Source organism: Mchenga conophoros, linkage group LG7 (assembly GCF_057382185.1).
Source record: "Mchenga conophoros isolate Kocher_MC1m ecotype Shallow Benthic linkage group LG7, M_conophoros_male_GT1.1, whole genome shotgun sequence".
Taxonomy (NCBI): Eukaryota; Metazoa; Chordata; class Actinopteri; order Cichliformes; family Cichlidae; genus Mchenga; species Mchenga conophoros.
In genome coordinates this window covers 32,669,882-32,684,296 of record NC_140532.1, presented here as the reverse complement: position 1 = coordinate 32,684,296, position 14,415 = coordinate 32,669,882, and the positions used below count along the sequence as shown (strand labels likewise).

The window sequence follows — 14,415 nt, the reverse complement described above, 5'->3', positions numbered from 1 at the left end:
AAAATTGTCCACACCCACCGCCGCGCTATGCATTCTGGGATATGTTGGGCCACGACGAAGTCTACACCGCCACGTCCTTAAAATTCAGGGAAAAGGAGGACGCATTTGAGGGCCGCATTTCGAGCAGCCTTCGAATTGGGACAGCCTTCGTTGTGTTGCTGTGATGTAATCGGCCTTAAAATGCGGCCTTTAAGGCTGCAGACCCTGAATTGGGATACAGCTACACACACTCCATCCATTTCCAGGAACAAATAAGAGTCTATTAGATAGGAGTCAAACCATCTTATACTGACAGCATGGTCTAATCGCTGAGGTCTAGCAGGACGAGCACAGAGAGCACTATGATGAGCTCTGAAACTTTTCAAATAAGCCATTCATCTGAAGATGATCTGTTAGCTGTTTGACAACTACTCTTTCAAGAATCTTTGAGATGAGACGAAGGTTGGAGATGTATCGATAATTAGGTAAGAGCTGTGTCAACTGCTGGCTTCTCAAGTCATGGTTTAATTACGGCCTTTTAAAGGCCTGTGGCACGTTGCCCATTAACAGAGAGATTATTGCTTCTCAAACATGGTGGTAGGATTTCTTTGAGCACTTTTGAAGGGATGGGTTCTAACAGACGTGTTGACTGTCTGCGGGAAGTAATGGTTGAAGTTCACTCAGAAAGCTCAGTCAGAGAGACACTAAATAAATATCAGTGGTATTGAAGGTTGCTGTATGTAATGATAGATTTGTGAGATGATTATTATTTGATTTGTGAATAAATTCATTAAGTCATTACTAGTTAAGGTTAAAGGAAGACTCAGCTCAACAGAGCTTGGACTAAGAAGATTGCTTATACATTATCTCTCTTGTAAGAAAGCACTTCTGCCAGGAAGACACCTTCATTAGAACAAAGTTGAAGTACTGGCAGGAATCTGTTTTTGACCAGTTTGGGAGGGTGAGAGACTGCAGAAAAGAGGAGCAATACTCAAATTAAAATTTAAATAAAGACACATTTCAGATTGCTAAATGTGCCCTTGGCTTTTATTAACAACCACATGATAAAACACCATCATACATCAAAGACCATACTGCTGCTTTTACTTAACAGCAGTCCTGATCGACTATTCCATTCATTCAGGAATAAAAAGACATCATCTGTGGACAGTAACACTAGCATGAAAAAGATACAGTAACAGTCAGAACAGGAACTATCATCAGTCTTGGCTCCTCAATATTCTAAACCTGATTAGAGGACTGGAAAAAAAACCTTTTCTTTGGGTTGATTGTAAACAAAATGAAACAAACATACACATACACACACATACCCACTCACACTAAGATAATTCTCCTGTTTGAACCTAAAGAACATGTAAGTTAACTTGGAATAATTTGTAAAAACAGAAAGGAACGTACAAACTAGTAAAAGTTAATCAAATGAAGATAAACCGACAAACCCTTGCTCTATTTCTGAAGTAAGCTCTGAAGATTGTTGGAGGAGGAAAGTGTGGGTTTTTTTTTTTTAATGTAAGGCACCGAACAAAACAAGGATCCAACTTGGAAAGAGGTATTTAAAAGATTTCAAGCATGAAGTACCTTAATTTAGTGATTACTCTAAGTACACCTGGTTTGATGCTGCAGAGGAGAAAAGATCACCATTCACATCTCACTGTTAAATTAAGACACACTTTATAACATCTGACCACCCTGCATTGCCTAGCATAGTAACGTCCCACTATTATGTAGAATAAAATATTAAAAAGATGATGTCTTGACTTGTTTAACTTTAGCCCACTAGCTTAATGTGAAGGTAAATCTTTGGAGGTCAACGAATGGAAATCAAACTAACCGATGCTTTAGTCTGACTTAATGCAGTACAGATTAAATATTATTCTTATACTTTTAACGAAAACACTAATATGTCAAGTGTGCTGTAGACACAAGGCTAAAACTCAAAATCAAAATTATTATATTAGTGTTACAGTACAGAAAGACTTAGCAGGGATAAACTGACTAAAAATAAAACTCTTTTAAAATCCTGAGTTAAATAACATTGTCAGTCACACAGATGCTGCGTGACCTCAGACCTCATAATGACGGTCGTTTTCGGTGAGCTTTTTTCGCTTTAGTATTTCAACAAAGTTTGTGCATAGAGGTGCATCTGGAGGCGGGGAGTCTAGGTCACAGACAGGAGCGAAAAACAATTTAGAAGAGTTTCATTTAAGAAACTTCAGGAGAGCTCATTTTCTTTTATTCCCTTCTGGCATGCTCAGAATACCTTATAGGGAAAATGTTCTTAAACTGCAATAGAATAACTAAGTGCTCTTTGCACTCCCAAATATTTACAGCTCCCCCTACTGCAGTTTTGCTCCGTCTCAGACTCAGACCCGCCCCTTCAGATGTTTTCGGCCTCTCTCCGGGGAATCTCCCTGATGCTCTCTTGAGGTCCACCATGTGCCCGTGGGCGCCGTCGAAAGCTCTGCCCAGATGCAATAAGGTCAGCGTAGCCTTGGGCGTGAGAGAAGGCGTATGCAGATCGCCGGGAACGCCGGCCTCGCTGGAAGGGCGCTGGCTTTTTCTTATCGTCGTCTTCCTTCAGCTCCATCTCGTATTTCTTTCTGTTTCTCTGGACCTAAAGGACGATTGGAAATAAGCCGGTAATATATGAAGCAGAAGGGTCCATGGAAATACAGTAGAAAGTCATAATGGAAAGAAGAAATCAATTTTACTTCAAAAGATGGTCAGAATACAGCCTTAAAAGCAACTTGTAATTACAAAAGAGCGCTTGCATATTCTGCAATACAGCCGGCACCCTAATGATGCTGTGTAATTGTAATGTAAGAATGGTGGGTTAGGATAATCTATGCTACAGCCCTGCCATCAATGTTAGGAAATAAAGTTGTGGCCAGAATTAGTAAGTGATAATCATACATTTAAAGCAATGCATGAAAGAAACAAAAAAACAAAAAACAAAGCTATGTTGTTTTATGTTTATTAATATATTTATGTATGTCAAGCATCTTATTGCCCATCACCCAGGACTCCCCCACCTTCCCTGAGAGGGTTCAGGCTGATGGGTCAGAAAATGACCAGCAGGCTTGTTGCTGCACTGGCAGAGGTCTCACCTTGTCTCCTACAGAGGGCCAGATGGTTTTAGAGAGAAACTGGATGCAGATGACAGGCAGAAGGCTGATGCCCACAGTTAGGATGATGGTTAACCACAGGTACGGCTGGCGTAAAGCATTTGGTGCTACCCCTACAAACACAACATATAAATACACACACACATGTTAACAGAGAAATGAAGAATGAGGGGTTTATGTGGGGACCTTCAATACTTGGACATGATTCTCATTGGGTAAAATTATTAGTAGAAGGCTATTGCATTCATGCTAATGAAAATAAAAAGCCTTTTGTCAAAGCCTGACTTACTGACAACTTGTAGAGGATTTAGCAGTTAAAGAGACTTAACTTTTCTTGACAAACAGCTGTAAGGAGTGTCTACACTGAAAGCTACAAATGAATGATGAAGTTGCCTTAATGCAATTATTGTTTAATATATCAACAAGTAATTTGTCAGTGATATTGCAGCTTCAGCTGGCCAGAGATCCCCTAGGAGCGATTTAATCTGAAGCAGGCTTTAAATTGGAGGCCAACCAACACAGGAATTTTAGAATACGTCATCAACCCTTATTGGCTTTTTGAATAACAGTCAGACAAACCGCTTAAATTAGTGACGCTGTGGTCAACTAACCTGTGAAGGTGAAAACTGAGGGGAAGATGACATGGATCCCAGCACTGTGGATGTCAAACATGACCCCAAAGTAGATGGCTATGCTGCCCAGAACTGCAAAGCAGTTGACAAAAGTCCAGTAGGAGGTATCTAAGGAGATCTGACAAGACAGGAAGGAGAAAAGACAGACAGGATATTTTACATAAAAGCCATTACAAATATCAATATTCTTGAGTAGCTCCATATTTTGACAACATCAATACTTCAAATAAGTCACAAAATCCGAATTATAATTCCTAAAAGCAAAAACTGAAAATTTATGCACTGCACATGCTCAGAAATTTGTAACCAACCTGCAGATTCACGATAAAAATCAAGGACGAGGCAGCAACGACAGCAAAGGACTGATAGTCTGAGGGGGCTTCTCCGTCTTGCCCCATGGTTTGCAGGAAGGCTCCATAAGGTATGAAGAAGATGATGAGTGAGACGAAGATGCCGTGGAACAAGCTGATGAAAAAGTTTTTGTAGTTAAACAACGTCCCCTGCTGACCGGGAATGTAGAGTTTGGGGAATTTTAAACTCAGTCTGTCGTTGACATCCTACAACAGAGAAAGAAAGAGAAGGTTTCAAGAAATTTTAAGATTAAGAAAAAAAATATCTACTGAAGAATGACTCAACTAAACTTTAACTCTGTCTTTGTGCCATGAAATTATGAGAAAATTATGAAGGAAAAAAAAAAGCTACCGGTATTCATAATTAGTTTTTACATTCATGCAGGATACAATAGCCCTCTTTTCTTTGGTCTACAACAAATTCAGCTTTTACCTGGTCAAGAAGTCCAACAAGTAGAACAGGCAAGCTGCTGTAAGCCAGATTGTAGAGTGTGATAAACCAGTCTTCAAAGGTGATCTGCGGGAAGGAAAAAACAATCATTTATCGTCTCTGTTGCTGTTCAGTATTATCTGTCACTGAGTGTGTACTTTAGAAGTAAAGCACCACAAATCTGCACTTCTCACTGCACAACCTAATCCAAAGCAATCATGCTACTTAGTGGGATGAGGAATTGAAGATGTAGGAGAGACGTCTGCAGTATCATAATCTTGTTCTTGCCTCTTGTGCGACTGGAGCATTCAGATGTATGCACCGTTAAAAGTATTCTTTTAGGTGTTGCTCAGTAAAAACCTTTGAAGGTTAACATTACGACCCCTTAGGCAAAAGGACCAAGGTACAAATTTAGACATTAAACCGAGAAGTTGATGTTGACTAATGGAAATTAGGTTGTGTGTGTGAAAGGCGTTTTCTGTGGATGTCTTCCAGCAGGAGAACATTTACTCTCTGCCATGTTTGAACATGGATTAAAAATTCTACAGAAATGAGCTTCAGTGTTTTGTGTGGGAGCTACTCACTACGTTTGCAATTTTCACAGGGTTAAAGTACATGTTATAATGGGCAAACTCCATGAAAAGTTAGTCTAATGATGGCTATGATACTACAAACATTCCCTTCTTTTCAGAATAAAATCAAAAGGGATGACTTTCACAGTGCTGCTGACCTGTGAGGAGTATCCGTTGAAAAAGGAGTACCAGAAGTGGACCAGAGTGAAGGCAAAGTTCTTGAAGAAGAAGAAACGCAGGAACTTGCACATTCGGATGTAAGACCAACGCCCGTGCACCAGCAGGAGGCGCTGCAGGTAACGGAACTGAGCAAAGGCGTAGTCGCTGGACATGACGGCCTGCATCCCCTCCTGACCGCTGATACCGACACCGATGTCTGCAGCTGGAGGGAGAGCGGACGGGGAGAAATCTTAGAGCAGATTCGTAGAATCTTACACACTTGGCGTGAGCACAGTTAGCTTGTGTCCTTACTTTTGATCATATTGACGTCGTTGGCTCCGTCTCCGATGGACAGTGTCACAGCCTTCTTGTACTTCTTCACCAAACTCACCACATTAGCCTTTTGTTTCGGTGTTACACGGCAGCAGATGACCGCCTCGCATTCACAAGCCATATCCACAAAGTCAATCTACCGGTAGAGAGAAACATTTCACTGGATTTAATATCATGAAGACAAAAATTCTTCTTACTCACAATAATCAAAGTTTTTTGTTAAACCTGTCTCATCTCTTTCTCCCAATCATCCATCGGCTGTCCGTCCTGAGGGTTGCTTGGAGGTTGACGCCTCTTTAGACGCAGACGACGCAGACGACGGCGTTTCTTCTTCTTTTCATACAGAATTTCATTCTGAAAAGAATAAAGAGAGTAGATTAGTATGTAAACCATGCAGGGAAACCGTATTAAAGGCAATATATTACATTTATCTTTAGACTATAACATTGGCTAGGCTTTTTAGTACTACCAATTCATCTTTTATAGTAGCTTTAATTTAGTTTTGGTTTTTGAAGAAAGCTCACCAGCCATCCTCCAGTGATGATGAGAGCATTTTTGTTTGATCCGGGAAAGAAAGGCTCGGCCGTTTTCTTTTTGCCTCGACGGTAAGCTTGAGGGTCATCCCTTCTGCTGGCCTGACGTCTGGTTAGCTTCTCACTGTAGACACACAATACAGGTGATAACAGTGCTCAATTGCAACACAGTTGGGCCATAAATAGTATAAAAGATGGTTGGAACACTTTAAATATGAATGGAAACAGAATGCAATGGTTTCATTTCACTGTTTTCTGATGTTTTGATGGCGATGTGTCCAATCATCAAGTTATTTTCTTTTTAACATGTAACTTGATGATGGAACACATCATCATCATCAAGTTACATGTTAAAAAGAAAATTTTACATCTGTGATGGGGACCAGGTGGTGGTCCCCATCTTTAAGAAGGGGGACCGGAGGGTGTGTTCCAACTACAGGGGGATCACACTCCTCAGCCTCCCTGGGAAAGTCTATGCCAGGGTGCTGGAAAGGAGAGTTCGTCCGCTAGTCGAACCTCACCTCACCTATGGCCACGAGCTGTGGGTAGTGACCGAAAGAACGAGATCGCGGATACAAGCGGCAGAAATGAGCTTCCTCCGAAGGGTGGCTGGCCTCTCCCTTAGAGATAGGGTGAGAAGTTCGGCCATCCGGGAGGGGCTCAGAGTAGAGCAGCTGCTGCTCCACATCGAAAGGAGCCAGCTGAGGTGGTTCGGGCATCTGACAAGGATGCCCCCTGGGCGCCTCCTGGGTGAGGTGTTCCAGGCATGTCCCACCGGGAGGAGGCCCCGGGGCAGACCCAGGACACGCTGGAGAGATTATATCTCTTGGCTGGCCTGGGAACGCCTTGGTGTTCCCCCGGATAAGCTGGAGGAGGTGGCTGGGGAGAGGGAGGTCTGGGCATCTTTGCTTAGGCTGCTGCCTCCGCGACCCAGCCTCGGATAAAGCGGATGAAGATGGATGGATGGATGGAAATTAATCTAACCTAAAATAAAATTAAAAATAAAAAAAAAATTTAAAAAAAAGAAGAGGCCCCTCTTCTGTGGAACCAGCTCCCAGTTTGGATTCGGGAGACAGACACTATCTCTACTTTTAAGATTAGACTTAAAACTTTACTTTTGCTAAAGCATACAGTTAGGGCTGGACCAGGTGACCCTGAATCCTCCCTTAGTTATGCTGCAATAGGTGTAGGCCGAGGATTCCCATGATGCATTGAGTCTTTCCTTTTCAATCACCTTTCTCACTCACTGTGTTAATAGACCTCTCTGCTGAATCACATTTGTTATTAATATCTGTCTCTCTTCCACAGCATGTCTTTATCCTGTCTTCCTTCTCTCACCATAACCGCTTGCAGCAGATGGCTCCGCCCCTCCCTGAGCCTGGTTCTGCCAGAGGTTTCTTCCTGTTAAAAGGGAGTTTTTCCTCCCCACTGTCGCCAAAGTGCTTGCTCATAGGGGGTCATGTGATTGTCGGGTTTTTCTCTCCATGTATTATTGTGGGGTCTACCTTACAATATAAAGCACCTTCAGGCTACGATGTTGTGATTTGGCGCTATATAAATAAAACTGAATTTAATTGAGTCTGCAGGGACAGTCCGCCTTGGGATGTCGTTTGCAATGTTCTTGTCAACCTACTTGACATCATCTCCGTAGTGGATCTCCATGTCGTCTGTCAGAAGTGAACAGGAATATCCGATGTTCTCTGCCGTTTCTGGGGATAAATTATGAAGATTAAAACACGAGTTCAGATTCAATTCATCCAAATTGTTACTTTAACCAGCTCAGGCATGTCGCTGTTATTCATGTGATACAGGTGTTTTATTTCTTGTGCACTTTGGGGTGATGGTACCTTTCTTATCTCCAGTCAGGACCCAGATCTTGATGTCTGCTTTAGCCAGCTTGGCAATGGTTTCTGGAACTCCATCCTGTAGTTTATCCTCAATAGCCGTTGCTCCAATTAGCTAAATGCAAGAGAACTCGTTACTAGCTGTAACGGGAGCTTCTTGCTTTAAAATCCGATAGATTTTTAGCAGAAGAGATTTTTTAATTAAAACATTCAAATGAAGTCTACATGTATATAGAAACTAAAGCGTAGTCATTTCCCACTCACCATCAGGTTGTTCTCGATCTGCTCATACACAGCATCCAGGGCAGCTTCGCGGTCATTCATGGTCACCTGGGCCTCTTTGTGTCTCCTGGACCAGGCTTCGAACTCTTCAGCGCTGATGTCTTTGTAACACAAGCACAGTGTCCGCAAGGTCTCGTTGGCAAAGACCTGATAACATGAAAATGTTGACTTTGTTTACTCCTGAGAGAAAAAGACAGCATCTGGCATGCTGCAAATGAGATTAAACAATAGCTCACATCAAGAGCAGTCTGGGTGGTTTCCTTATGTTTGGAGCTGGGGGAGAGACGCTCGTAAATGACAGTGTCTGCTCCTTTACAGTAGAGACGAATACGGCCATCGGGAAACTTCACTAAAAAGACAGTACATAGAAAGATCAGCGGTAATTAGACAGAAGTCTCAGTGAGGTAAAAAGTCAAAAGTAGCAGGTCCAATCTGTCCAGTCTAAATAGCTTTGATAATATTGCTCTTATTTGTTTTAGTTATTTCTATAAAAAGACCGTAGTCATAGTGACGTTTGGAAACCTTTTTTGAAATTTGTAATTTTTGCCAGTTTGCAAAAAACAAACAAACAAACAAACCCTGTTTTATTTTCTATTTCACTTTAAATTAAAAATAAGAATTTAGAGAAATAAAACTATGAATGAAACTATTGACTGAGACCATAAAGTCATCGGGAACCTGTTTGTTGAAATCAAAGATATAAGTAGGGTCATTTCCTTTAGATTTCTAAATGACCGCACTTCTTTTTGCATCCAGAGGTGCTGCCGCCTGCTGACAACTAGAAAGAAGGTGAGTCACAGGTTTCACTTTTTAGGCCCTGAAGCAATATGCCCATTTATATACAATCTATATTCCTTACACTATAAAAGGATGGCATGTGGTGCAGTAGCGACGGTTTTAGCAAGATCTGGATCCACGTCCAGGTCATGCAGCATCCACACATATTGAAATTACAGAATATGTTTAGGATTAACTACGTATGCATTTATATTAAAGATTGTCCAAAACAAGTAAAACTGTTCAAATACTTTTGAGTTCTGTGCCAGTTGTGCATTTTGAGTAGAAACATAATAAAATCCTTCCATGATTTAGTGAAGACTTGATTTATTCAGTTTTTAGGTGGCATTTCATCAAGTTTTTCATTCATTGCGCATCCTTCAGTAACTTGGTACTTTGTTTTGTTTCTGTTTCAAAGTTTGATGGGTTTTTTTCCCTTGCAGCTTCATGTGTATGCAGATAACTGTACATCTAAAGAAGTATTTAAGGACATTATGTCAGGCTGTGTGCTCGTACAGATGATAGACATGCGCTTGCGGTCAGAGTTGAAGTCGAGAAGCGCCAACATTTCGTAGGTCATCTCCTGATCCATCTCCCTGATGGTCATGGTGTCCTGCGTACGAGACAGAAACACGTAACCAAAGTTCCTGGCAGCCGTGACCAGGGCGCCCTCATCAGGAGACGCTGCCTGGTATACGAGATCATCTGAGAGGACAGTACAAAAGCAGATGTCAGTACCTGCAGTCTTCTTTTTAAATAGGACCTATATTATGTGACTGTAGGATTACCGTCTTTGTGCTCCACCATGACGGTGTGGCAGAGGGAGAGCAGTTTGAAGAACTCCATGGCATCTTTATCCTTCTTGGATCGGACATGGGCAACCAGGGAATGATCTATGAACTGGAACTTCTTATCAGCATAGCGGTTCCAGCTCCAGTCCACCAGCTGACATAAAATAGAAAAAGGTTTTATGACTTTCCATTTTCCTGGGTTTATAGGGTTTTTTGGGGACCATTTTTACAGATTGCTGAAGATCGAACTGACATTTAATTTGTTTCTACTCATGAAAATTCTTTCAACTCATTATTTAGATTTTACCTTTCCTCGTTCCAGTGACACACCCTCAGCAGTAGTTGGATCACCTGTGGGGAAAAAAAACCAAAGACAACCCCCCACAAAACAAACTTTTAATGCCAAAATTACAAATCCACAGTACAGCAACTGTCAAAAAACAAAAAACACACTGAAAGACAGGAATGAGAGGTTTTAAATAGAGTTGATACAGGACCCAACAATTTACTTAACATATTTTCCTAGATTCATGTATTTGTTTCATTTTCTGCTTTAATTTGCATTTGATTCGATCTTTTAACTCCCTCAAAGCTGTGCCACAGGCCACTGATCAGGAAACTGCTGCTTTTCTTTTGTTACCATTAATCAAAAACATGTATTTGGCACAAACTTCATTGCCGGTAGTTATGTGCCATTATTACCTGTGTAGCTTAAAGTTTGGGTAACTTTAAGCTAAAAACCAACACCGGAACATCACAGGTGGCTTTTCTTTGGGGGGGGGGGGGGGGGGGGGGGGGTATGTAAAACTCCCATTCCTGAATCTTATTTTTTCCTTGTGTGAAACAAAAACTCCTCAGTACCATAATTGCGTCCAGCGATGGTGCACTTCTTGAACTGCATGATATTCTGCGTCAGAGTTCCTGTCTTGTCGGAGAAGATGTACTGGATCTGACCCAGCTCCTCATTCAGGGTGGTGGTCCGAGCCTGCAGACAGTTAAAGGAGTTTATGCAGCAGAGCTGTAGTGATCAACTGAGGGTGGAAAATCTGCCATTTTCACAAAATAATCTCCAATTAAAAAGGTCTGGTTTACCACAAAACAGCATATATTCTTCATTTATGTCATATGATTTTGGTTTGGTACAAAAAAAACGAAACACTCCCACAAATACTCTTCGCCTGTTTAAACGTCATTATATTCTTGAATACCGGAAATGGCCATTTAATTGAGGGGCAACACTCACAGGCCTTCAACAACATACAGCATAAAAGTGCGGTGAAAAAAATCAGTTAAAAAAGATAATTGAAAAACAAACATGCAAGTGTTAATGTACCTTAGCTGGGGTGTCTTTTTCTGCAAAATACATCTGCAGGTCCCAGTTGATGAACTTACTCTGGCCCAAGCGAATCACCTCCACGCTGTAGACAAAGCACAAAAACTTTTATTTGGTGTACTGTTGAACACACACAAATCTGAAAGTGAGCACAAAACGCATTAATATAATTGTTTTCACTTAATTTTGTCTGGCTTTATGTACCTGACATAGAGCGAAATGGGCACCATGGTGTTGAGAACGATGATGTATCCCCAGAAGCTAAGGAAGCCTCTGTAGCCGGGGGTCTGACCTTTGCCATCGAACAGATACCAGGCCTTGGTGCCGATAGCCTCATACCAGTATGTGTGACCAATAGCCAAACCCGCGGACACCAGGATGAGCAGTGCAAAGATCTATGGTGAGGAGTAACAGAGAGACACCAAATAGCTGTTGAGAAGACTTCATATACTACTTGTATGGCTTGACTTACTTATTGCAAATGTATTGTTTAAGTGTCAGTGCAAGAAATTTTGGGGGGGGGGGGGAGACCTCAAAACATATTCAGAAAAAGCAAACATCATCAATAGCATATTTGCATCACTTAAACAGAAGCCTTCAGGAAGATTGGGCTTACACATTCAGTCATACAGGCCAACATTTACCTCAGTCTGTGGCGAGGAGGTGCATCAGATAATAGATATGAAAATAAATATACACTGTGTGTTAAAATGGTGATTGAAGCTTACTGTGTAAACCATGTAGTTCATCAGTTCATCAATTTTGGTCCTCTTGAACCTCGTCTTGCCACCATTTTTCATGATTTTGGTATCACCTCCTACAACAAGAAGTCAGTAAAATACGTTCATTATTTTAACCTTTACAATCAAATTAACCAAACTTTTGAAATACCAATGTTTTAAGAAGAGGAACTGCCAAACTACAACACAAGAAAGTACAATCTGGTATTGAGTTAGAAACAAAAACCAATAACACACACATTTATATTTAATTATTTATATACTTTTTAAACAAACAACAACAACAACAACAAACACACACCTGCAAAGATGACCAGCCCATGACACCAGTCAGTGTTTCTTATCTTGCAACCTCGGAGCAGCATGTTGTCCAGTTCCAAAGGGTAGCGCTCCCTGTCCCACAGCATCATCCCCGTAAACTTGTCAAGACGGTTGTTTGGCTCCTCGCACTCGATCAGGGCTACGGGACAGAAAAAAAGGCGTTGGTTCAGAGAAATAAAATAAGAAATAGCTTGTTTCTGTAAGCATGATTCAAACTGAATGAGTGTGTTGTGGTGATCCAGTTCTTACCATTGAAGTCAGCGAGCTGATGATCCTCCTGAAGTCTTTCATCAGTCACTCGAAGTCCCATCCTAAACTTGAGGTTGGTTTCGCTGCAACGGGAAAACAATATATACACAAAGACCTGAGAACTGATTCCAACCCCGTCTGGGAGAATGATTAAAAACAAAGAAAAATCCCCAGATCATTTCTTTGTTTTTGCAAAAAATAAATAAATGATTATGATCTTGTTTGTATCACTTTCTATTTCATTTCATTTCTATTCCCATTCACTGTAAACACGTTCTATTGGAGGATCTAACTGCACCACATATACAAGTATCTGTTTGATTTAAAGGTGTTCCCTCTTAAAAGCAGAACGCGTTCACACACCAGAGCAAAGACTGTTTGGTTCTTAGAAAAGGCTTTTCAAATTTGCTCTTCTCTTCTCAGTTAGTAATTTGTTGACTGAACACTTGGGAAAAAGACTGATTAAATAGAAATTCCTCAAACACAGTACTCTACTCCAACAGTCCATTGCATCGTTTGTACAGTTTAACCTAATATATGGTGATAGCACAGTACATGGCGTTTTCCCCCTCTTTCTTACCCGTCGAGTTCAGCTGTTTCAACATAACACAGGCTGTTTGGGTTGGAGCTGGACAACAGCAGGAGGTCAGCCTACAGAGTGAAAAATATATATATAAAATATCTGAAAATATAAACATTTGAGTTTTCAAATTTATAAAGCACTCAAAGGATTCAAGGCACACATCTGCGATTTCTTAAGACTTTCGCTTTTGCTCAAAACTAAATGATCAATCAGCTAATATTTTAAGTTCTGGATTATGCAATGCTGTATCATTTTATTCAGCTCATTTCTTTATACCTAGCAGATGTGGATACATTTTAATCCAAATACATTTGATGAGTGGAGTGCCTCCAGGATCGATCAGGAGTCCCTTTTAAGTAAAGTATAAAGAAAATGACTATACACTGAAGATTATATTTTTGTAAACTTATGTAGATGACACATTAGTTTATGTAACAGTGAACCTCATAATGGCCTCAGCATGTCCCTCTAAAGTCCATTTGCCATCTTTGAGTTTTCTTCTGTACCTTTTCTCTACAGTTAAATATATATAAAAATGGATGCAGCTGTTTGATGTTACCCATTAGTTTGTGAAATCTCAAGTTAAAACTGAGCACTGAATTTACTACATCATGAAAGTGACTGAAACCACACACACACATCCTGGATAATGCTTTCTGATTCTAACAAAGACTATTATTTTAAAGATTACATCAATTTAGTGAGGTTATTGGTCTTCACGTAATAATATTTCATCTTAAAGTCCCATAGCGCTAAAAAAGTTGAAATTCAGTTCACATCGTAATAGGGATTTTTGAAGGAAATAAATTAAGTGTGTGCTCATTATGTGAGCTTGTTATGGCTGATTTAAATTAAAACTAATGCAACCTTGTAGGAAAAACCCCCACTTTGGGTGAATTATCATACCGGAATAAAGTCATTTTTCTTGAGACGAACCACATCTCCAACCTGGATTTCCCTCCACTTGGCCTCTTGAAACCTGAAGCAAAGAGAAAAGCAAAAAAAAAAAAGAGAAAGGGAAATGGGTTTTGTTTTGTTTTTTTAAATTGATTAAAAAAAAAAAATTTTGATAAGCAGCTTTCTTCCAACCTGCCATTTAGTAGAACCTCAGACTTCCTGTTGTTGATCTCGTTGTCCATCCTGTGGCGTGCCTGAAGTAAAAAGACATAAGAACATGAAGAATAAAACAATCAAAAACTATGCAGAGTAGCTGTAGGAGCATCCAGTCAACTTGAACCTTTTCCTCGTTCTTCTACAAAGGAAACTGAAAATATATCGCTAGGTTTTTTTTGAACTGATTAAAACAATGCTGCATGTTGTTTTGCCAAGATGAACAATGAGAGTAAGCAAGTTTGCACCTG

At 40.5% G+C, this 14,415-nt stretch overlaps 1 protein-coding gene across 1 annotated transcript in view; it reads right to left on the bottom strand.

Moving 5' to 3' along the window:
• Positions 1-1,008: 1,008 nt before the first annotated feature.
• atp8b1 (ATPase phospholipid transporting 8B1) overlaps positions 1,009-14,415 on the bottom strand; it is a 35,495-nt gene continuing 22,088 nt past the window's right edge. Inside the window, exons 6-30 of the mRNA XM_085278932.1 lie at positions 14,144-14,205; positions 13,961-14,033; positions 13,052-13,122; positions 12,472-12,554; positions 12,203-12,361; positions 11,890-11,978; positions 11,366-11,556; positions 11,162-11,246; positions 10,690-10,813; positions 10,136-10,179; positions 9,826-9,982; positions 9,554-9,742; positions 8,497-8,609; positions 8,243-8,407; positions 7,982-8,093; positions 7,768-7,843; positions 6,126-6,258; positions 5,827-5,955; positions 5,581-5,737; positions 5,268-5,491; positions 4,541-4,624; positions 4,069-4,314; positions 3,737-3,875; positions 3,108-3,238; positions 1,009-2,614 (exon numbers count right to left, since the gene is read on the bottom strand). Of these exons, the coding sequence (XP_085135058.1) occupies positions 2,378-2,614; positions 3,108-3,238; positions 3,737-3,875; positions 4,069-4,314; positions 4,541-4,624; positions 5,268-5,491; positions 5,581-5,737; positions 5,827-5,955; positions 6,126-6,258; positions 7,768-7,843; positions 7,982-8,093; positions 8,243-8,407; positions 8,497-8,609; positions 9,554-9,742; positions 9,826-9,982; positions 10,136-10,179; positions 10,690-10,813; positions 11,162-11,246; positions 11,366-11,556; positions 11,890-11,978; positions 12,203-12,361; positions 12,472-12,554; positions 13,052-13,122; positions 13,961-14,033; positions 14,144-14,205 (3,273 nt within the window). The 3' untranslated portion in view covers positions 1,009-2,377. The remainder of the gene's footprint in view (positions 2,615-3,107; positions 3,239-3,736; positions 3,876-4,068; positions 4,315-4,540; positions 4,625-5,267; positions 5,492-5,580; positions 5,738-5,826; positions 5,956-6,125; positions 6,259-7,767; positions 7,844-7,981; positions 8,094-8,242; positions 8,408-8,496; positions 8,610-9,553; positions 9,743-9,825; positions 9,983-10,135; positions 10,180-10,689; positions 10,814-11,161; positions 11,247-11,365; positions 11,557-11,889; positions 11,979-12,202; positions 12,362-12,471; positions 12,555-13,051; positions 13,123-13,960; positions 14,034-14,143; positions 14,206-14,415) is intronic.